At 46.7% G+C, this 20,835-nt stretch overlaps 2 protein-coding genes across 2 annotated transcripts; both read left to right on the forward strand.

Annotated features, from left to right (window-relative positions):
* Positions 1 to 4,018: 4,018 nt before the first annotated feature.
* Positions 4,019 to 6,782, forward strand: LOC119281879 (cytochrome c). The gene is made up of 3 exons (XM_037562288.1): positions 4,019 to 4,267; positions 5,339 to 5,472; positions 6,406 to 6,782. The coding sequence occupies exons 1-3, from the start codon at positions 4,156 to 4,158 to the stop codon at positions 6,496 to 6,498; spliced, it is 339 nt and encodes a 112-aa protein (XP_037418185.1). The 5' UTR covers positions 4,019 to 4,155; the 3' UTR covers positions 6,499 to 6,782.
* A 1,470-nt stretch (positions 6,783 to 8,252) lies between these two features.
* LOC119281881 (B3 domain-containing protein Os03g0212300-like) lies at positions 8,253 to 9,922 on the forward strand. The gene is made up of 5 exons (XM_037562289.1): positions 8,253 to 8,604; positions 8,714 to 8,819; positions 8,929 to 9,220; positions 9,295 to 9,443; positions 9,525 to 9,922. Exons 1-5 carry the CDS (start codon positions 8,582 to 8,584, stop codon positions 9,807 to 9,809), a joined length of 855 nt encoding a protein of 284 aa, XP_037418186.1. The 5' UTR covers positions 8,253 to 8,581; the 3' UTR covers positions 9,810 to 9,922.
* The last annotated feature ends 10,913 nt before the right edge of the window (positions 9,923 to 20,835 follow it).

Here is a 20,835-nt window from a genome sequence, read left to right on the forward strand (position 1 = left end):
GTTGCCGCGCGCCGCCGCTGCACCACCTGCCGCACCACCGCGCCATCGACCGCCATTGCCGCCGCCGCATTTCTCGCCGGAGCCGCCGCCGTCGGGTTCTTGTCCCGAACTAGTACGAACCGGAGCCGGTTTTTTTTCATTTCGCATTTTTTTTCGTAGATCTATTTTTCGTCGGTTAGTTTATTTAGCGGGCCTCATCCGTTCGTTCATTTTAACGAACAATGTTAGCCGGTTAGGTTCAGACAGCGAACATTCGTTTGTTAGTCGTTTCGTTTTTTTATATTTTTGGCCAGGGATTTATCCGTGATTATTTTTATCGCGATTCAGCCCCTAATCTTTAAACTAGTATAACTTTTTGCTCGCTTATCCAAATTAGATGAAACCAGCGCCTAAATCTTTGTCTCGAAGCCCTCTTTCCAGTTAATGAACTTGAACATGATTTTGGTACTGTAAAATTTGACTTTAATCCAGATTAGTAAACGATCTTGTTTCGTTCATATTTGGAGTTTCGTTGCTCCGTTTGAGTTGAATCTTTTGGCAAATCATAGCTAGTCATATGTACCTACTGTTAAGATATAATTCACATGTTAATATTGCTGTTAGGTTTTGACTCTTGTTAGTTAAGCCATTTTGCTTGTTTCGTGTTTGACTTGGATCTTTCTCGGTTTTTGTCGTGTTTCGATTGAGTGATTGCTTATGTATGCTATTGTTTATCTGCGCTAGATTATCCGGAGTGCGAAGCTTGTTAATATGAATCTATAGTGTTTGCAGATCGTCAGCAAGGCAATTTACAATTTGATCATACTCTTTTATACCCATTTTTTACTGTGCATTAGTCTGCCCCACAAATAATTGCATTGGTAGGATTAGAACATGTGGTTTTTGTTGTAGTACTTGAGGTAGGAACCTAATACCTTTTGATCACCCCGGGAATATACGTTATGCTTATTATTGCTTAGCCATGCTCGTAGACAGGGATTGGATCGTGATTCACACATGGAAGTTTAAGAGTTATTTTAGTTATGGATAACATTAAGGTGGCAACTTAAATACACATCTGGGTGGATTGAGGCACCTGGGGAACCCAGTGTTGCCTGTTTTTTTGGAAATCCCGGGGTTACCGTGTGATTATCCTATGGACCGCCACCCAGACTCAAAGGGATCATAAGATTATTCATGCTAGAAACTTCCGTGTGCAGCCACATGCGATTATGGGCTCTGGCATAGTTGAGTAAGTTGTGTGACCTCTTTCAGTGGTAGACTAGCAGATGTAGGGGATGTAGGTGGTACTGTCTACCCATCGAATGAGTTAATGCTTCTGAAAGACCGTGTCTCGGTCATCCGTTTCTTAAACATCATGTAGTGCGAGAAATTCAATGAAGGAGATCGAGTCTTGTGGGGAAAAGTGCGCAAACCTCTGCAGAGTGTATAAACTAATCATGGTTAGCCGTGTCCCCAGTTATGGACGTCTTGAGTATCTAGTAGTTGAATCTATTGATGTGATCTCAACATGTTACTCTAATTAATTATGATGTTGGGTTAATGATGATACTTTTAATTGGGATTTGAGTTGGGGTTACCTTCTGAAATAATGGGCAACATTGGAGTAGTTAAATAAATATATTCCTTTGTTGTAGGGAAAAACTAGCTTTATGCAAAACTATGAAACTTACAGCCTCCACCAGCCAAGTATTGCATGTAGATATAGTTCTTGCATTATCATTGCTTTACAGTGTAACTATGCCAGCATATTCCATGTGCTGACCCGTTTTTGGGCTGCAACGTCTTATGTTGCAAACTACTCAGACGACGAATAAGGTGCGATAGGTCGTTGTTTTGCACTCAGCTATGCCATTGGAGTTGATGGACTCATTTACCTTCGAAGCTTCCGTTGTTATCTAGTTTAGATGGCCTTTAGCCATGATTTATTATGTAATGATACTCTTTATGAGGACTCGATATAATAAGTGTGTGATTGAAACTCTGTTATAATTCCTCGAGTATTATGCATGTCAGCATTACCGATCCAGGGATGACACAGATGCAAAGAGACTTGACCGTTTGAGGTCTGGTCGCTACAACGATACAATCAATCATGGTGGAACTTAATGACGCTTGTTTATCCCACCTTAAGTTTATTCTTCTTTGCTTTGAGGCCTTGTCTGGGCTTAAGATTAACTTTGCAAAAAGTGAGGTGATCGTCACTGGGGTGACGGAGGCTGAGGCATTATGTGTCTCTCAATTACTCAACTGCTCAATGGGATCCTTCCCTCTCAAATATCTCAGGTTCCCTATCTCGCATGACAAACTTTCGGCTAAGGATTTTGCATCTACATTGGCTAAAGTTGGCAACCATGCCATGCTGTGGAGGGACAGATATAATACTCAGGCTGGCAAGGTGGCCCTTATCAAGGCTTGTCTTTCCTCCCTCCCTATGTTTCTGATGGGGTTTTACCTTCTTACTAACGGCACTCATGCTGGGTTCGACAAGCACAGGGGTGCTTTTTTACTAGAATGCTGCTGATAACAAGCGCAAGTATAGATTGGATAAATGGGATCACATCTACTGACCTAAGAGCCTTGGGGGATGGGTATAATTAACACCTTGGTCATGAACAAGTGCTTGATCATTAAATGGTGGTGGAAGATCATGTCCATCTCAGATAACCCCCTCTGGTATAACATACTCAAGGCTAAATATTTTTCCTATGTCCAGTCCTATGTTTGCCCCGCCCGTAGGCGCGTCACCATTCTGGAAAGATCTTGTTAAACGGCGGCTGATGTTTCAAGGCCTTGCCAAGTTTGTGGTTCACAATGGTAGATCCACGAGGTTCTGGCTAGACTGGTGGTGTGGTACGGCCATGTTAGCCGTCTGTTTCCCAGTTCTTTTTTCTTATTGCCCGAATCCTGATATCTTGATCTCTGAGCTCTCTGACAATAATTGGGACCTAGAGCTGCGTCGATCCGTGTCTCGTGAAGAGTTGGTTGACTGTCAGCGTCTTGTTGCCCTCTTCCCTGTGCTCTCAGAGGAGGAGGACTCGGTGTTCTGGCCCCACTATGCGTCTGGGCGTTTTTTCTGTGAAATTGGTATATGGCAAACTCATCTCTGGATCGACCACTACCAAATTTAAGTGGATCTGGAGGGCCCGCACCCCCCTAAGGTTAAGGTCTTTATGTGGCAAGCTTTCTGTGGGCGTCTTCTGGCAGCTGACCAGATTCGCAAGCGTAACAGCCCGGGATCTGATCGATGTGCTTTATGTGGCCAGAGAGAGGACACAAATCACATTTTTTTTCAACTGTGTCTTGGCTAAGCCCTTTGAGAACTTCGTCTTTTGGCTTCTAACCTGGTTGGGGCCGAGAGAAGAATGTTCTGGGTGGGTTTCGCAGCGATGTGCTGAACCCTTTGGACGACTAGAAACAAGTTTACCATTGAACACATTTTCCCTGCTAAACCCATTGATTGCTTATTTAAAACTTGCATATTCCTGCAGCAGTGGAGATTATTGACGAAGGAGAAGGATCGGGATGCTTTTGATGATATGTCTACCAGGATTCGGGATACAGCTACCTCCCTTCTTCGCTTCAAGCCAGCGGTTAGGAGTTGATGGCCCTACTATCGTCGTTTCTTAGTCTTCGGCCTGCGTGCCGTGTACTGGCTTAGGAGCCATGTACATTAACTTTTTGCGTGGTTAGGTGTTGATACTATGTGGGTGATTTGCCGTTTCGTTTAGCGTGGTTACGTTGTTGACTCTGCCTGATAGATATTTATAAAGTCGGACTTTGGCCTTTTATGTAAAAACTTGGTTTTGGTTCCCCTCAAAAGCAAAAATAACTTTGGTTTTGGTCGCCCCCGCCCATTGCGCCCCGTCGAACAATACTGGCCAAGCTCCGCCACTGCCAATATTGGAAGCCTCAGGGGCAGTATGGTACCTTTGCAGCCCCTCGACCTCAACGGCTCGACGTGTCTCGTAAATCTCGCGGTACCGCTTTAAAACAGGCAGAACCAGAACAGACCTGAACGAGCCCGATCACCATTCCCCGCCCGCCTCCAGCCTCCAGCCTCCTGCGACCCGGATCGCCTTCCGTTCCTCCAGCCGAGGGATCCCCAACCCTAGCCCGGCAACCGTCCGCGCGGGATCAGCGCCGGCAGCGGCGATGGCGTCGTTCTCGGAGGCACCCCCGGGGAACCCCGCGGCCGGCGAGAAGATCTTCAAGACCAAGTGCGCCCAGTGCCACACCGTCGACAAGGGCGCCGGCCACAAGCAAGGTGAGCGCCCCGACCTGGCCCGATGACGTCGATCGCGCCTCGTTCTTGTAGCCCCGTATCGATCGTGGAGTCCCGTTTCGGGATTGGTTTTGCGGTTGGCGTCGGCGGTACGTGTTCTGCCCTGACGCGATGCCCTGTGTTTCGGGGGTTGTGGTTCAGCCTTGGACGGGAATCTGGGAGGGATGAATCACATCGATTGACCGTGAATCCTGCGCGTTCTTCGCGTTTGGATCCCGGTTGTTCGGCCGGCTGCCGTGCGGTTCGTGAAATTCGTTGGTTGATTCCGAGCGAGTGTTGGTTGATTTGTGAAATGGGTGAATCCGTCTGTCTGGGCTATGTTGTTGGATCGATCGGTGAATTGCCGGATGGCGTGCCTTTCTGTCAATGTACTCCCTCCGTTCCTAAATACTTGTCTTTCTAGAGATTTCAACAAGTGACTACATACGGATCAAAATGAGTGAATCTAGACTCTAAAATATGTCTATATACATCCGTATATGGTAGTCCCTTTGAAATCTCAAAAAGACAAATATTTAGGAACGAAGGGAGTAGATGCTAATACGCATTAGATTCATGACCATGATGATTTTCCACCGATAGCAAGTGGTCTGAAAGAAACACTTGAAACGAACAATTCAAAAATACGCAATGTCTTACTGGTGTTAATCGTATGATTTAATAGAACACCTTTTGCAGTTATTCATGACACGGCACTGAATGTATGTGTGCTCAGTGTTATAATTCAGTGACTAGCCTTGCCGATAGATTGGCCTGTATTTATGTTTCTTTTTGACAAACAAGCAGGAGCACTGTCAATTCATTAAGGAGAAATAAGAGTGTTTGCAATTAAATACATGTATTCAATATTTATTTCTTTGTAGTCTTCTGTAGGCTTCCAGTTTTGTGTAATTTTCTGAGGAAACATCTCTAGTAATATCTGCAGGGTACATGCTAGTTTTGAACAGACGATACACAGTTGGAACTAAATTCGTTTGCCACGTGTCGCCTCTGTACAAAGCCAGATCTTGTTTAACCAAATGCCAAGTTAATGCCAGTCATGCTGATCTGCAGGGCCTAACCTGAATGGTCTGTTTGGGAGGCAGTCTGGCACGACTGCTGGATACTCTTACTCTACGGCCAACAAGAGCATGGCTGTGGTTTGGGAGGAGAAAACACTGTATGACTACCTGCTTAATCCGAAGAAGGTATGCTTAATGTCCACTTCCTTCTTTTTTCATTATCAGTGGGCTGTGGGTATGTGAGAGCTTCTGCCTTGTGCTGTGCACTTGTAGTCAGATACTTGGGCAGTGCTGTAGCATACCCTGTTAGAGAGTGATTTTTTTTGTGAGGAATTGTTGTGGGTCTAGTGTCTTGGAAGTTCTTTTGAGAGGATTGATTATACTTTCTTTGTAGAGCTAAATTGTTGATAATTGCTATTCTCGAGGTCATTCTACACTGACGACACATTTCTTCATTTTTTGCTCTTTTATTTTAATCTAGTCGCTCTTGAATTTACGTGATTATTTGATATTTCTGTTTAGCCGGGTTATAGTTATATACTTGTATGTACCTGGAAGTCCTTGTTCTCTGCGTAGAGATGCTCGTTTCTTTAGAACTGTCTATTACTTCCTATGATTCATTCTGTTCATATTAGCAGGGACAACGTTTATGCTTTTTTACTAAGAGCCAAAAATGCATTCTGTTAAGTAATGAACTGTATAAACTTGATTTGATCTCAGAGGATGCCATGCATCTTGTTGATAGTCCTACCCTTGCGGGTGGTGACTTTTAACCTTATTAGATTTTCTCAAGATAAGAACACTGGTAACTTTAATTCTCACTAGGCTTTTTTATGTAATGATTGGATTAATAAGCATGTCCTATTGAAATTTAAGATTTCTAATAGGAGCTTTACTTGGGGGAATAACCAGGATTCCCCGGTAGTACTTGCTACCATTGAAAGGATTTTTGCAACCCTGGATTGGGAGCAACATTTCCCTCTTAACACTACCTCTCGAACCTTACTCATTCATATGCTGGATATCTTCGCCATGTTTGTCTCTTGACTCGTAGAATGCGATTCGTTGGTTTTGTATGATCTCCTGATAAAATTCCAATTACTATTCTCTTATGTGCAGTACATCCCTGGAACTAAGATGGTGTTCCCTGGACTGAAGAAGCCCCAGGAGCGTGCTGATCTCATCGCATACCTGAAGAGTGCCACAGCTTGAAAGGGCTTTGCTTTGCAGCCACGGTCCTAAAACAGTAATAAATATAGACATTGCCACGGTGTCGCTCTGGTTTGACGGGGTGTGTCGCCGAGACAGTTAAAGAGTTTGGTACTAGCATTTCTCCTTACAATGATTTGTTTTCTTCAGCAAAATGCGCTGCCATAATGGCCGTTTCCCAGGCCTTTTGTGAACCTGTTGTTGTTGTTGTTGACGATGATCAGTTGTTTGGGCGGTAGATCTCAAGCATCTTGTGTGCCGCATACTATAAACTTATTTCTTCGGCATGGATTATTGTTTGAAGTTTGAACACGCATGCTAGCTCGTACTAGGAGCGCAGCAACTCAGACAATGAGATGCCACATGGTGGATGGGGTAAATTTAAGACCCTGCACAACTGGACAGTGCCTAGCTGCAGGGGCAGTGATGCGGTGTTGATGCGTTCCCTGGTCTGAAGTTTCCAATTCTGGTGTAAGATTCAGCGCCTAGCCACCCCATCAGCCATGTGAGTGCAGAGTGCAGGGAAAGGAAACCAGCGCAATATTGCGACAGCTCACCATCGTCTTCCCCGGTGACATGGGCCAGAAACCAGAGCCATCATCATCATGGTCGCTACACATATATATTTTCCTTTTGACGCTGAGAGTTTAAGGCAGTCAGGACTAGTTGGCTCATAACAAGCACCTTGCATCTTCCATCTGCAGTTGTAGAATGAGGGCAATTCAGATAAATCTGCAAGTAACAGTAAATGAACTGCGTCAGGAACAAGCTATCAATAGCATGTTACCTTCGATATAGCGCAACCCTCTTTTTTCTCAAAGTACCGAGAAGCCTTCCAGCGTTTTAGCTTGTTATTATGGGAAGTGTTGCATGTTTTCTTCCTATTTTCTGTTAACCTTTGATGCTACTTCATTCAGTCATTCTGCCTTGTCCTCTGCACATATCAAAATACCCTCATTCTGCAATTTCAAATTACCCTTATTCTGCATCACAGGGAAAATGATGCGCCATCAGTAAGCAGGTATGCATATTAAACATAGTTAATTTTTTGGCAGAGCAGGCCTTAAGACACATAAACTTCACTTATGCCTTAAAATATTTCTCTAAAACATTTTCTGGGGAAGCATCAAGGCGTGAGTTAAGATCAGAAATCACAAGCAAAGCACTTGTCTGGCATGCAAAATGGGCATGGTGCCCTGCCAACTCAAAAGCCACGGCACATGAAAATTGCAAGCTCTCAAACAAAAGTCAAAACCTGAACCTGAAGTGAATAGCCCCATGTTGTTCTGTTCACAGTGAAACTTATCCTTCTGTTCCTTGAATTGTGTGTTGAATTTTGACCTATAACTGTGTGACATGGTATATACATGCTGTATGAGTGTAGTTCATTTTTCTTAAAAAAGATATTTTCAAGGCGCTTTGAGTGCTGAACTAAGGGTCTGGTACACCTCAAAGGTGGTAGTGTACTCCATATCCCTCCAGCCTCCAGGGCAGCCAGGGTTGGGCATTTACCAGCATCTTTAACCTGTTTCTTCTTCAGTTATTCTGGTTTGGCTCTGCGTAGAGAAAATGATGACCCCTAAACAGATACTTACGTATCAAATATAATTAATTTCTCGGCAAGCAGCCTTAGATCACAGAAAATATCCAGGTACGTACACCACGAAACATGCTCGGGGAAGAGTAGCTGTAGCCTGTAGGCGTCAAGACGCTCGCACGCATTGAAAGATGAGAAACCACCAAGCGCTTGCCCGCACACAACCGAGCATGCATGCATAGAGCCATGTGAGCTCCAAAGGCTACAGCACACAGGCCTTTCGGTGTTCGCTGCCAGTAAAGCGAAGCCCATCTTGTGTGTGTCCTGTGTGCCGCTCCTTGCTAAGAAGTGGCAAACGAGACGTACGTGATGGCTGTGTATGTGTTGGTGCTGCGCAGTTACATCGATCCCAGCGTTTTATTTACAAGAGATTCCTCGCCTCCTCCTCCCCTCCTCCCATCCCACTCCATCACAAGATTCGCAGCCTCCTCCTCCTCCCATCAGTGAGAGTGAGACTGAGACCAGCCAGTGGCCTCGCCCGTGTGCTCCATGGTGATTCTGCGCTCTCACAGGTAGGCGGTGCGGCGACCGGCCGGAAAAGGGAGCACCACCAGTTCGATCTGCTTACTTTGACGTTTTGACCATCTTCTTGGTTGTTCATCGGTGTAATTTTCCAAGCAGGGACACGGAGACGGCGGAGATGGCGCAGCAGCTGCGGGACAGCCCTGACCTGGCTGGTTTCGAGTTCTACAAGCTCATGGCTTCCGGAACGTCCTGGGAGAAGCTGGTGATTACTTGCACATGCTCTCCTAGCTAGCTAGTTCATTAAGCACGAGCGAGTTCGTCTCTCTCCCATCTCTCTGCTTACTGTTTCTTGCCGCCCGGCTGAACTGCAGCCGCTGCCTGACAAGTTCGTGATGGAGCTCAACGGCCGTGCGCTCCGGGACGTGAAGCTGCGGGTCGAGGGCGGAGGGGCGCGCGCGTGGGACGTGGAGGTCGTCGCCAACGAGTACGGCCACATGCACCTCGGCAGGGGCTGGAAGGAGTTCGTCCGCGCCAACGGCATACAGCTGGGGCAGCTCCTCGTCTTCTGCTACGACGGCGCCGCCCTGCTCACCGTCACGGTGTTCGAGGACTCCGAGTGCGGGAGACACTTCTGCCAGCGCGAGGAGGAAGACGACAGCGCCGGTACGTTCCCTTCCCTTGTATCTTCCCTTGCAGTATATGTCCTGGAACTGACAGTGCGCGGTTGAGTTAAACAGAAGAGGACGAGTCTCCGCCACCGGCGTTGCCAGGGAGTGAAAGCAGCAGCAACGACGACGTCCATGGCGGCGGAGGCGGCGCCGCGCCGAGTCGGTTCACCGTGACGCTGGGGCAGTGTCACCTGGGCACCAAGAAGAAGCAGTACCTGGTGAGCCGTGGCTGTAAATTAACGTGCGCCCCTCATCGCATCTTTGGTTTGTAACAACTGTTTGCCGTGTCGTTTAAGCAGAACGTGCCTGTGGAGTTCAGCCAGTCGCACGGGTTCACGGAGAAGGGCAGGGTGGTGCTGCGGATGCGTGGGCAGCAGTGGAGCGTCTGCCTCAAGCACAGCAACCGGCGGAAGGGCAACGCCAGGACCCGCACGGCGCTGAGGTACGGGTGGAACCGGTTCCGCGTCGACAACGGCCTCCACGTCGGCGACATCTGCTTCTTCCAGCTGGTGCATGATGCCGGCGGCGACGACCCGGTGCTCAGCGTCGAGGTGCGCAAGGCGGACGGCACCATCGTCCAGTGACTACTGGTTCGTGTTAATTTGTGCCTTGATGTGATGGCAAATAAGCAAGGAATTGATGTATGATGAACCACGATCTGGTTGTTGGATGAATGAACTGCTTTTATTGTTTATTACTAGCTAGTATATATAATCTGCGATGAGCTGCTAACCATCAAGGAAAAAAAAGATCCGCTTGACCTAGGCAACCGACCAAGCGCCACCCAACTATGAACAGATGAACAAATCATGGGAGATGGGAGGGATCCAAACAATAGAAACGTTAGTTAATTACAGGACTGAGGCTAACGGATCACCCAATCGATACACAAGAATACAGCTCGAACGTTTACTGCTACCAGCGACCAAAGTTCAGACGACCCAACTCTTGTTTCTCCGTCCGTGCCAAAAACCCTACACAGTTAATCAGAGTCCTATCTACACTCGCTCAATTGGCCTCCGAGGTTGCCGATGCTGGTGGCACATCTTGCTGCTCATCACAAGTTGCATGAGGCTGTGCATTTCCTCCCTGTGCCTGGTTGACAGCATCGCCTTCTGGAACTGAACGCATATATTCTGTTTAAGCAAATCCAGTGCTACCGTGAAGCGACCCCTATGAGCTACTACATGCTACCTGATGACCATGGAGAAACCTTATTATCGCTAACTGACAAAAACAAAAAGGTGCAATGCAAAAAAAAAATGCTGGAAGTAAGCAACTCATATACTCTGTTTAAGCAAATCCGGTTCTACCGTGAAGCAACTCCTATGAGCTACTACATGCTACATGATGACCAGGGAGAACCTTATTATCGCTAATAATCATAAACTCGTTTGGCACCTTCGGGGCATGTAACATGCGATACTTATTGCAAATATTGTTTGTCATCCTGAAAAAAAAATTACAAAATGCATGCTAATTTTTCATTTCCTCAGCTAAAACTATTGTGTCATATGCCAACTAAATGTAGAGAATAGAAATTTTAAGAAACTAGATGATACCCCGCGCGTTGCTGCGGGAACACATGATAACAAAAAGTTTAAACAAATGTGAGAGAAATAAAAGTGTTACTGTTTTCTTAACACAAAGTGTTATGTATTATTGTAAAAAGTGCGAGAACAGGAAATATATATAATAGAGATGTGATTCCTGCAAAAAAAAACTTGGATAGAATGATAGAAGAGCTTCTAATACTAATTAAAATAGGCTGGTTTTTCGTATGCTATTTCATTTCAATATAAATCAAATGGATATCACCTTCTTTATCATCAATACTCTTCAACTGAAAAAAGTAGAAGAGCCATTCATCTCATACATCATCAATATTGATTTGGAAAAAAGTCTCCTGAGTTATCGGGTCTAAGCATACTGTGAAATAGGCTTTTGGTACCTGGCATGACCTGAAGTCCTGCAACAAAACCCTGCCCTGCATGTCTCTTAAGGCAGAACATATGAAAAAGCTACAAAACAATTGGTCAGGTTACCTGGAGGTTGACGTGCTGGTTGACGTGCTGGTTGACCTGCAGGGGATGCGCCGGCGGAAGCTGCTGCTGCGTCGGCGGAGCGGCGCAGGTGTGAAGGTGTTGCCAGACCAGGGCAACGCCGGCGACGAACGACAGCGTCCCCAGCACGTAATCCCAATCCACGGCAACCGTCTCCTTCTTCTTCAGTGTGCGCAGCTCATCGGTGAGGGCAGTGCAGTTGTCCTCCTTGCCGAGCACCGGTGCGCCGCCCGGCTGCGGGCGCGCATCCCCCACGCCGCCGGCGGCGAGGAGGAGGACGGCTGCGAGGAGGACGGCGTCGGCCAGCTTGGTAGCCATCCGGCGGCGAGGAGGAGGAGAACAGCGGCGAGGAGGAGGAGGAGCGCGGCGAGGAGGAGTGGGAGTGGAGTGCGAGGAGGAGGAGATCCTGGGGCTTCATATGAAAGTCGGGGTTGCCGGATCATAACATGTAGTAGATGACTATAACTTGCAAGATCGGATCTAGAACATGGATATAATGGTGATAACATGAACGGTTCAGATCTGAAATCATGGCACCCGGGCCCAAAGTGACAAGCATTAAGCATGACAAAGCCATAGCAACATCAATCTCAAAACATAGTGGATACTAGGGACTCAGGCCCTAACAAAACTAACTCAATTACATGATGAATCACATCCAACTCCTCACCGACCAGCTAGCCTACGAAGGAATTACTCACTCCCGGTGGGGAGCATCATGGAATTGGCGGACACAAGTTGAGCTCAGTGGGGGCAAATGCCCCCACTCAATTTTTGGCTCCCGTAATACCAAGCCCATGGTATAAGGCCTTGCCCCCACTAAGCCCATACTCTTTGCCCCCACCCATTTTTTTCTGGTTATTTTCGAAACAAAAGTCTGCCCATATGGCTTGGTCACGCATGAACTACCAGCGGGCTTTGCAAAACAGCGTACTAGCTTTTCCTTTCGTGAATCGCAACGGAGTCCGGACGCGACGCGCCGCCTCTCTTCCACCCAGTCGCCCAGACGAGATGCGACGGGCGCCCTCGCCAGATCACCTTCGAGCTCTGCTGGTCTGGTAATCATCGTCGATCCGCGTTGTACACGCTGTCGGCTGGTCGGCGTGCCGTTCTTTGATCCTTGCGCCCTTGATTGATCAAGGTAAGCCCTAGACCTAGGTTTACTTCATCTTTACAATCTTCTGTTCTAGTTCTTAAATTGGTGTTCATTTCCAACTTTCATGTTAGAAAGCAGTGAGTTTTACTTTTTGACGATGCAACCAAGGTGCTTCTGCAATTTCATATAGATCGGCTAAAGAAAAAAAAATACATGGTGGTGTGGTTTATCAAAAGGGAAACTAGGACAAAAACTAAAAGAGAAAAACGAAGAGAAAGTAAGGAAAAACAACTATGTCGATGCCGGTCGACAAAAAACACCATTGATGAAATGAAGAGATTTTTTTTCTTTTCTTTTTTGCAAAATCTACAACTGGCAACACTCACGAATTTGTTGATTTGAACTAACTTTCTAGGAATTCATCTAAAAGAAAGAGAATTACATATTTCCTTTGCTTTGTATAAAAGAAAATTTGGATATTATCCCTAATGAGGTGATAGTTAATCGATTCCATGGAAAAAGTCGTCAGTTGGACGAAACGGAAGGAGGTGATGCGCTCAAGATTATTTCTCATTAGATTTTAACATGTTTTCTCTTTACAAATTGCGTGCTATAATTTGTGTTCAAGACTAAAAAACGGCATATTGATATTTCTCAATTTACTGGGTCTTCAGTGATTAGTTTAATTTTACGTTGGCAATGAACTTATCGTAATTATGTGTGATGAAATTATATTATATAGAAATATATGATGTTTTTTTATTAGGCACTATATGTATGCTTGTGTAGTTGTGTCGCTAGTTTTTATAAATGATTTAGCGATTATTTTTATTAGGCACTATATGTATGCTTGTGTAGTTGTGTCGCTAGATTTTATAAATGATTTAGCCATTAGTTCTCATACATACCTCTGCAAAAAGTCACATGCATCTTTGCCCCCTTTCAGTTTTCATCCTGGCTCCGCCCCTAATGCCGGGCACCTAGGAGGTGAGGAGTATGGAGGAGTCGTAATCCAGGACCACAAGCAGAACGTGGCTGGAAGATGAACATGAAAACAAAGTGCATAATATGGTAACGAATAGGTGGCCTTCCGTCGGTTTGTAGAAGAGGAAAGGAAAATGGGAGTGAATGAGATAGAAGCCAAAGAGCTTCACGTGATGCCATTGAAAAATGAGAACGGAGCAGACGAGCCGTGGAGAAGAGATGGATGCGAGCTGCAGCTGAATGGGCCAAAGGACGAGCTTGCTTCCACGGACGTTAATTCTTTAAGGCTGGAAAGTTACGGACGTTTAGCTCTGTTCAGACCAAAAATCTATGGTTGATTGTAAAAGTAAAAGAAAAAAATAAAATGACATGGCATAACTGCAAGTTAGTGGGGAGAAGGGGTGGGCCTGCTGATGTGGCATAGTTGCATGTTGAAAGAAATTATGTAGTGGGGGTCTCCTATTTAGATATAGAAGATTATTGTCGTGATTTTAAGAGCATCTCTAGCAGACCCCGCATCCCGCCCTAACCCGCAAAATAACCGCCGAAATGCGGGTCGGGGCGGGAAAACTTGCCCGATCAGACCAGCATCCCGCCCCGACCCGCAAAAAAATTTGAGGGGCGCAGCAAAATCTCAGACCCAACCCGCGAATACGCGGGTTCCCCCCTAGCCGTTGCAGTGCCCTGCATATAAGCGGAAGCGGTTGGGGGGGGGGGGGCATTTCAGCCCGCGCTTTCCCCACCAACCACCTCCCCTCTCCCTCTCGCACAGCCGTCGGGCCGTCGCCCAAGATTCCGGCGAAAGCAGCCGGCAGGAGCACGCCGAAAGGCCGCCACACGCACGAGGCCTCCCCTCCCCCTCCCACTGCATCGGCGGGCCGCCGGATTTGGCGTTTTCCAGCCGCCGATGGCTGCGCCAAGCGATGGAATGGTCGGGAAGCATCTCCCGCAGGCCGGCAAGGGCGCATTGTCGCATGCAGGTACGCTTCGTCCTCCCGCCGCCGCCGACGTTTTGCGCGCATGGATTCATCCGACCATCCATCGGGCTCGGCGCTCGCGCAGCGTCTCTGTGGCTCGCCGATGCCGCTCATACAGTGCGACGACTGCACGCGGACAATGATGCGGCTAACTTCAGGCACGCCGAAGCACCCCGGATGGGTGTTCTTCAAATGCAAAAACGACGGGGTACGTGCACTTGCGGTAGCTTATTTTGATAGCTCATTCTTTGATTCAATTGCGGTACCTCATTTCGAACATGTTCATTCATGTGTGTAGGAAGATGGATGCTCATTTTGATTTTGGGAAGGCCAATACATTGATTTATTGATAGAAAGAAATTTAATAGATGTTCGTGCACTCCTTAGTAAAATCGAAGGCAATGATGCGGCTGCATGTGCAACTAGAGGAGAAGCAACGTCTACTTCTTTCGAACCAAAGATGAAGAAAGAAGAATGCAAAATCAAGAATCTGCAAATAAACAATAAATGCATGGAGAAGATATTAGTCCAACTAGTGGGAGCAGTTATGGAAGTTGGAAATCTTGTAAAATGCATATTTGTGGTTCTTGTTTTCTTTGGTCTTACTATTCTAGTAAAGATTTGGTGATGTCTTATGTATCCAATGTTGTTGAAAATGCAAAGAAATGCATTATGTTGGATCAAATTTAGGTTTCCCGGTTCGGAAGGAGTTGCGCCAGATCAGACCCCGCAAAGCCGACCCATAAAAAAGCATATTCCGAAAATATCATTTTTTTTACGGGTCCGTTATGCGGGGTCTGCAACTGCGGCCGTCCGCACCAGCCCACAAAGGCGTTTTTCCGCGAACTGCAAACACGTTTTGCGGGCCGGCCGAATGCGGGGTCTGCTAGAGTTGCTCTAAGCAACTAAGGTGGTGGAAGTAAGCAAAAAAAAAATCAAATAATACGCAACTAAATTCCTGGTGTGGTGGTGGACATTACCGTGGAGGATTTGGCCGCCGAATAAGGTTAGGTTTGTTGCTTAGACATGCATAGGACATATTAAAAACTGCTCCATTTCTACTCTTGGTTATCAATTTGTATGTGGATCCGGTAGAAAATGTCATAGGCAGCAAAAAAATGTGGGGGGTCAAAAAAAGCCGAGGTGCTCCCACGCTTCCCCAAGACCCAAATCAAAGCAATTAGTTACAACCGCGTACTAAATTAAAAAAAGAAAAAAGTCTTGACGGTTGTAAGTTTTCCGTGCAGCTAGTACAAACAGGTAAAACAGGCGTGGGTTCCGCTGATACATTCAATAGTGAGTGTCAAAATGGTCCTAGTCCTGGAAAAAAAATCATGCACCCTGTTTTCAGGCCTAATTCGAAAACCATATCAGGCAAACTAAGAACCGGTTAAGCAATATCATGCACCCTGTTTTCATCAAAATCTGAAACCATATCAGGCACCCTGTTTTCATTAAAAATCTGAAACCATATCAGGCACCCCATTATCAAGCAAAATCTGAAAACTATATCATACAACTAATTGACACCGGTTAAGCAATATCACGCACCCCATTTTTTAGGCAAAATTTGAAACGATATCAGGCAACTAATTGACACCAGTTAGGGAAATTTTAGGTTGTTCATTAACTGAATTATTTCCCCCAAAAACTAGCAGAAGCAGATCACAACTCCTACAAGTCGCTCTACACAATCCGAGCAAACCCGCCTCATCGAGCGCTCTTGGCGTCGTGAGCATCCCCACAACTACACCCAGCCCCCTGTACCCAAGCCCTTGCACAGACAGAGCCCCTCGTCTCCCCACCATGCAAAAAATTGGCACAAATCACATATTTTACCTGATGCCCAAATCAAATACAAAATGACCTGCTTCCGAAAAAATTTCGCTCTGCTGACCCTTTGGTGTGGCGCCCGACATCTGGGCGCCGCACACTACTATACAACGTCTCTGTCTTAGGCGTCGCACCTCCTGCCAGCGTGGCAGCCCTGGTCCAGTTGCGGTCCCACAGACATCACTGCAGCGCCTAAGACTTAGGCGTCACACCTGTAATGTGCAGCGCCTAGCTCTTGGGCGCTGCACAGTCTGTGTTCCACTTGGGCTGGCCCCATCCTCTCTCCCCTCCCACCCCCACCCCACCCAAACCCTTAGACTTGCGCCCCTCCTCTCTTCCCCTCTCCCCCCTCTCAAATCCTTCTAAAATCTTGCAAATCCGAAGTATTTGACCGTGGATTTCGAAGCCAACCCCTCCCTTAAGGTAATCTCCTCCGATCCCCTCGTTTTCATCCATAGGAATTGTCACATTTGCTCAAATCTTGCTAGTTTGGGGAAACCCTAGTTTTTGCTTGGATTTGCAAATTTGTGTTGAATGACGTTATGTTTCTTTGCTAATTTGGGTTGGTTAGGCTTCCATAGTATGCTAGGGTTAGGGTTATGTGTGTTTGATGTTGGTGTTAGGGTTATGCTATGGTTAGGGTTGTGGTAATTGTTATGTGGGGGTTAGGGTTATTAATTCATATATATGTTAGGGCATGTGTGTGCAAATATTTTTGTTAAGTACTTACTTGATATATGTGTGTTTTTGATTATTGTAGGGATGGGGAGAACATGTGTTTATGTTCATCATGTGGATAAAGAGGCCTTTTTGAAAGGCAATGTTGAGCCGGACCTGGATGAGCTTGACATGATGTTTGAGAGTAGTCCTAGCTATGCGGAGCTTTTGGACCAAGTGAGGAAGGATTTGAATTGGATGGATACAAGTGACGTTGTTGAGTTCGAGGGAAGGCATAATGTTGGTTTTGGAATGCACATCCGTTGGAAGATAATGCGTGTGAACTCCGAGCAACGTTGGGTTGCATACAAGGAGACGGTTGCCAAATCTCTAGACAAGGATCTTGAGTTATTTGCCTCCAAGAAGGTTGAGTCTACTTTGAATTTGGACTTGAACCGGAACCCCTCCCCGTTGGTTGCTAGCACTCCACCACCCATGAACCAAGATCAAATGAGTGAACCTCATTTCACGCAACAAGATTGGCCAACATTGAGCCTGACTCCAAACAACCAAAATGAAGCTTTTGAAGAGGAGAATGATGAGTACGAGGAGGATGACAACAAAGTTGATCTTCATGACAACAATGTGGGTGATCTCGACCAATATCATGTGCAAGAGACAATGGACCAATCCATCCCTTTTTCCCGTGCATATGCATCGGACTCGGATGACGATGGTCCCGATGAAGAAGTTGATGAGGAGGGGTTCACGCCGAAGGAGGCCCAAGCATTCAAGAAGGTATTCGGGCGGGATCACAAGACACCATTGTTCAAAGATCTTAGTCTCGCGGATGAAGCTGTTGTGGATGGTGGCAAATGCATATCTCTTGGAGCTAGGCCAAGTTCTCACCGTGATTTGGAAGACGGCAAGAACGGGATATATCCCTGTTGTGAGTTTCAATACTTCTTGGAATTGAAGATGTGGCTCGACAACTACTCGGTTACGCATTATCGTCCACATAAAGTGGCCAACTCGGACGTCAATGTGCGTTACACGGTCAAATGTGAAGTGCCAAGTTGTCCATGGATTGTGCGTGCAAGGCCATGGAAAGGAGGTCCCACTTGGCGCATAGTGAGTTGTCTACCAAATCACATGTGCCGGCACAAGAATGCGGATGGCAAGCTTGTGTACCAATAACACAGACAACTCACGTCTGAGTTCATCGCTTACAGGCTTTCCAACCAAATATCCACACTTCCAACAATGAGCATCAAGAGTGTCATTGACCTTGTGAAAGCCATCTTTCATTACAAGGTGAAGTATGGCAAGGCATGGAAGGCGAAGCAAGCCGCATTTTCAAGATGTTGTATGGCAATTGGGAGGAAGCATACAACCGACTCCCTAGGTTGTTGTTAGCTATGGCCGCCACAAACCCAGGCATGGTTCACGTGGTTGAGCCTCATGGACACCAAACATTGATTCACAACGGGAGGACCGTCCGAGTATTTGGCCATGCATTTTGGGCCTTTGAGCAATGTGTGAGGGCTTTTGAGCATTGTCGGCCCGTCATCGCCATTGATGGCACGTTCTTGACCGGACAATACAAGAGCACTTTATTGGTTGCAATAGCAAGTGATGCCAATAACCGGGTGTTGCCTTTGGCTTTCGCTTTGGTTGAGGTGGAGAACAATGATAACTGGGAGTGGTTCTTGCGTCAACTATGAACAAGGGTATTACCGGCTGAAAGGGAAATTTGTGCATATCGGATCGCCATCCTGGAATTCTAAATGCGGTGGTGGTTGACATTCCCGAACATACAAAGTTGCATCATCAATGGTGCATGAGGCACTTTTGTGCAAACTTTTATAGGGCATGTGGTATCAAGGAGTTGGCCGATGATCTTCAGGATTGTTGTCTCACTTTCACCAACAAGCGGTTTGCCACATTGTTCAATGCATTGCTCAGACACAAGAAACTTGACCCCGGCGGTCAGGAGTTTCTCAATAAGAACATTGCCGAAAGGAATATGTGGGCACGTGCTTTCGATGAAGATGGTCGGAGGTACGGTCAAATGACAAGCAATATGGCAGAATGCTTCAATAAGGTGCTCAAGGGTGTATGTGCATTACCCGTGACGGCAATAGTTCAATACACATTTGACAAGATGAATGGATACTTTTTAAAGTACTCAATGGAGACTGATAAGCAGATTGCTGGTGAGAACAAGGATAAAGCACAAGTACAATTTCCCACCAAAGGTTGAAGAATGGTTGGAATTTCAATCACGAAAGGCAGACTCCCAAGAAGCTGTACTATATGACGACAACGAGTGGAAGTATGAGGTGAAAGAGCCTGGAGAAACCACAAACGATGGCCACCAACACGGAGGCCGGGCTTTCAAGGTATCCCTAACACGGTGTGATTGCAGCTGCATGAGGCCATCGTTGCTTCATCTCCCATGCCCACACTTGTTAAATGCATCCCGGGTTAGGAATATGGACGTCAATCACCCTCTTACCGTGAGGGAGTCCGAGTTCTCAATCATGACGGTAAAGAATACATGGACTCCACGGTTCCAGCCATACTTAGACCAATCACAATGGCCGGAGTATCATGAAGTTCAACTATGGCCGGACCCGGAATTGAAGGTCGTTAGACGGGGAAGACGTAAGACAAAGCGTCTTAGAGGCGACATGGACGGATGGGGCCGTGGTGGCGGTGGAGAATACGGCACCGGCCAATTCCAGGAGCCTCGTGAGCAATCGCATTGTGGGGGCTGCAGTCATGGGGGACACAACACAAGAACTTGTCCCAAACCAAGAAAGAGATCAAAGAAAAATTGTGCAAGCACAAGCCAAGCAAATGATAGCCAACCAAGTCAACCAAGGGGTAGCCAACCAAGTCAAACAAGTGGTGGAGTGCCAAACCAATCAAATCAAACAAGCCAACGAGGAACTAGGCAACAAAGAGGGAGTCAACTTGGTCTTAGAAGAGGTCGTGGTGGTGGTAGAGGCCGTGGTGATGGTCTTGGCCGTGGTGAAGGTCTTGGCCGTGGTGATGGTCTTGGTCGTGGTGGTGGTAGAGGCCGTGGTGATGGTCTTGTCCGTGGTGATGGTCTTGGCCGTGGTGAAGGCCTAGGCCATGGTGATGCCCTTGGCCGTGGTTGGGGTAGAGGCCGTGGTGATGGTCTTGGCTGTGCTGCTGGTAGAGGCCGTGGTGATGGTCTTGGCCGTGGTGGTGGTAGAGGCCGTGGTGGAGGCGGAGGTCGTGGTGGTGGTCTAGGCCGTGGTGCTGGTGGAGGCCATGGTGGTGATCTTGGCCTTGGCGGCGGCCGTAGTGGAGGAATGTTCTCTTGGCTCAATGGACCATTGTCGTATGTGACTTACTATGATCTTATTCTTTTGGCTCAATGCTTGTGTTGTCATTTTGTATTGTGTGACTAACTATTATATTGCCATTTTCATAGGTATGGAAACAATGAAGAGGGTGGAGGACACGGAGGGGGAAGGTGAGATCCCTTGGTGGTGGGAGGAGGGAGAAGAATAAGAAGAAGAGAGGAAGAAGAAGAAACTACAAGGATCGTGACCTTCTTATGAATCAAAATTTGTGCCACTATGTGTTTTGGCTCAATGTTTGTGTATGACTATGTGATTGGACTACTCTATTGCTCTGTGTGTATGACTATGTGATTCGGACAAGTATATGTACTATGTGTGTATGACTATATGAGTGGACTATTATTTCTGTGTTTTGTACTATTACATGTAATTTGGATATGATTATGTGACATCTTTATGAATCACAAAACAAAAAAAGCAGTAGGTATTTGAAAACAGCAGTTAGTGCAGCGCCCAAGGCCAAGGCGCTGCACTGTGTAGTGTGGCGCCCAAGGGCAAGGCGCTGCACTGTGCATAACCTACTGGAATGCCTCTGTTGCTCTCTGGACTGGCATGTCCAGATGTGCAGCGCCTAAGGGCAAGGCGCCACACTACACAGTGCA

Source organism: Triticum dicoccoides, chromosome 3B, assembly GCF_002162155.2.
Source record: "Triticum dicoccoides isolate Atlit2015 ecotype Zavitan chromosome 3B, WEW_v2.0, whole genome shotgun sequence".
NCBI lineage: Eukaryota > Viridiplantae > Streptophyta > Magnoliopsida > Poales > Poaceae > Triticum > Triticum dicoccoides.

Bases quoted from the DNA above. Each gene is read 5' to 3' on its own strand.
- LOC119281879 (XM_037562288.1), top strand. From the start codon at position 4,156: ATGGCGTCGTTCTCGGAGGCACCCCCGGGGAACCCCGCGGCCGGCGAG. The intron at 4,268-5,338 runs GTGAGCGCCCCG...GCTGATCTGCAG, and splicing joins GGGCGCCGGCCACAAGCAAG to GGCCTAACCTGAATGGTCTG. The intron at 5,473-6,405 runs GTATGCTTAATG...TCTTATGTGCAG, and splicing joins ACCTGCTTAATCCGAAGAAG to TACATCCCTGGAACTAAGAT.
- LOC119281881 (XM_037562289.1), top strand. From the start codon at position 8,582: ATGGTGATTCTGCGCTCTCACAG. The intron at 8,605-8,713 runs GTAGGCGGTGCG...TTTTCCAAGCAG, and splicing joins GTGATTCTGCGCTCTCACAG to GGACACGGAGACGGCGGAGA. The intron at 9,444-9,524 runs GTGAGCCGTGGC...TCGTTTAAGCAG, and splicing joins CCAAGAAGAAGCAGTACCTG to AACGTGCCTGTGGAGTTCAG.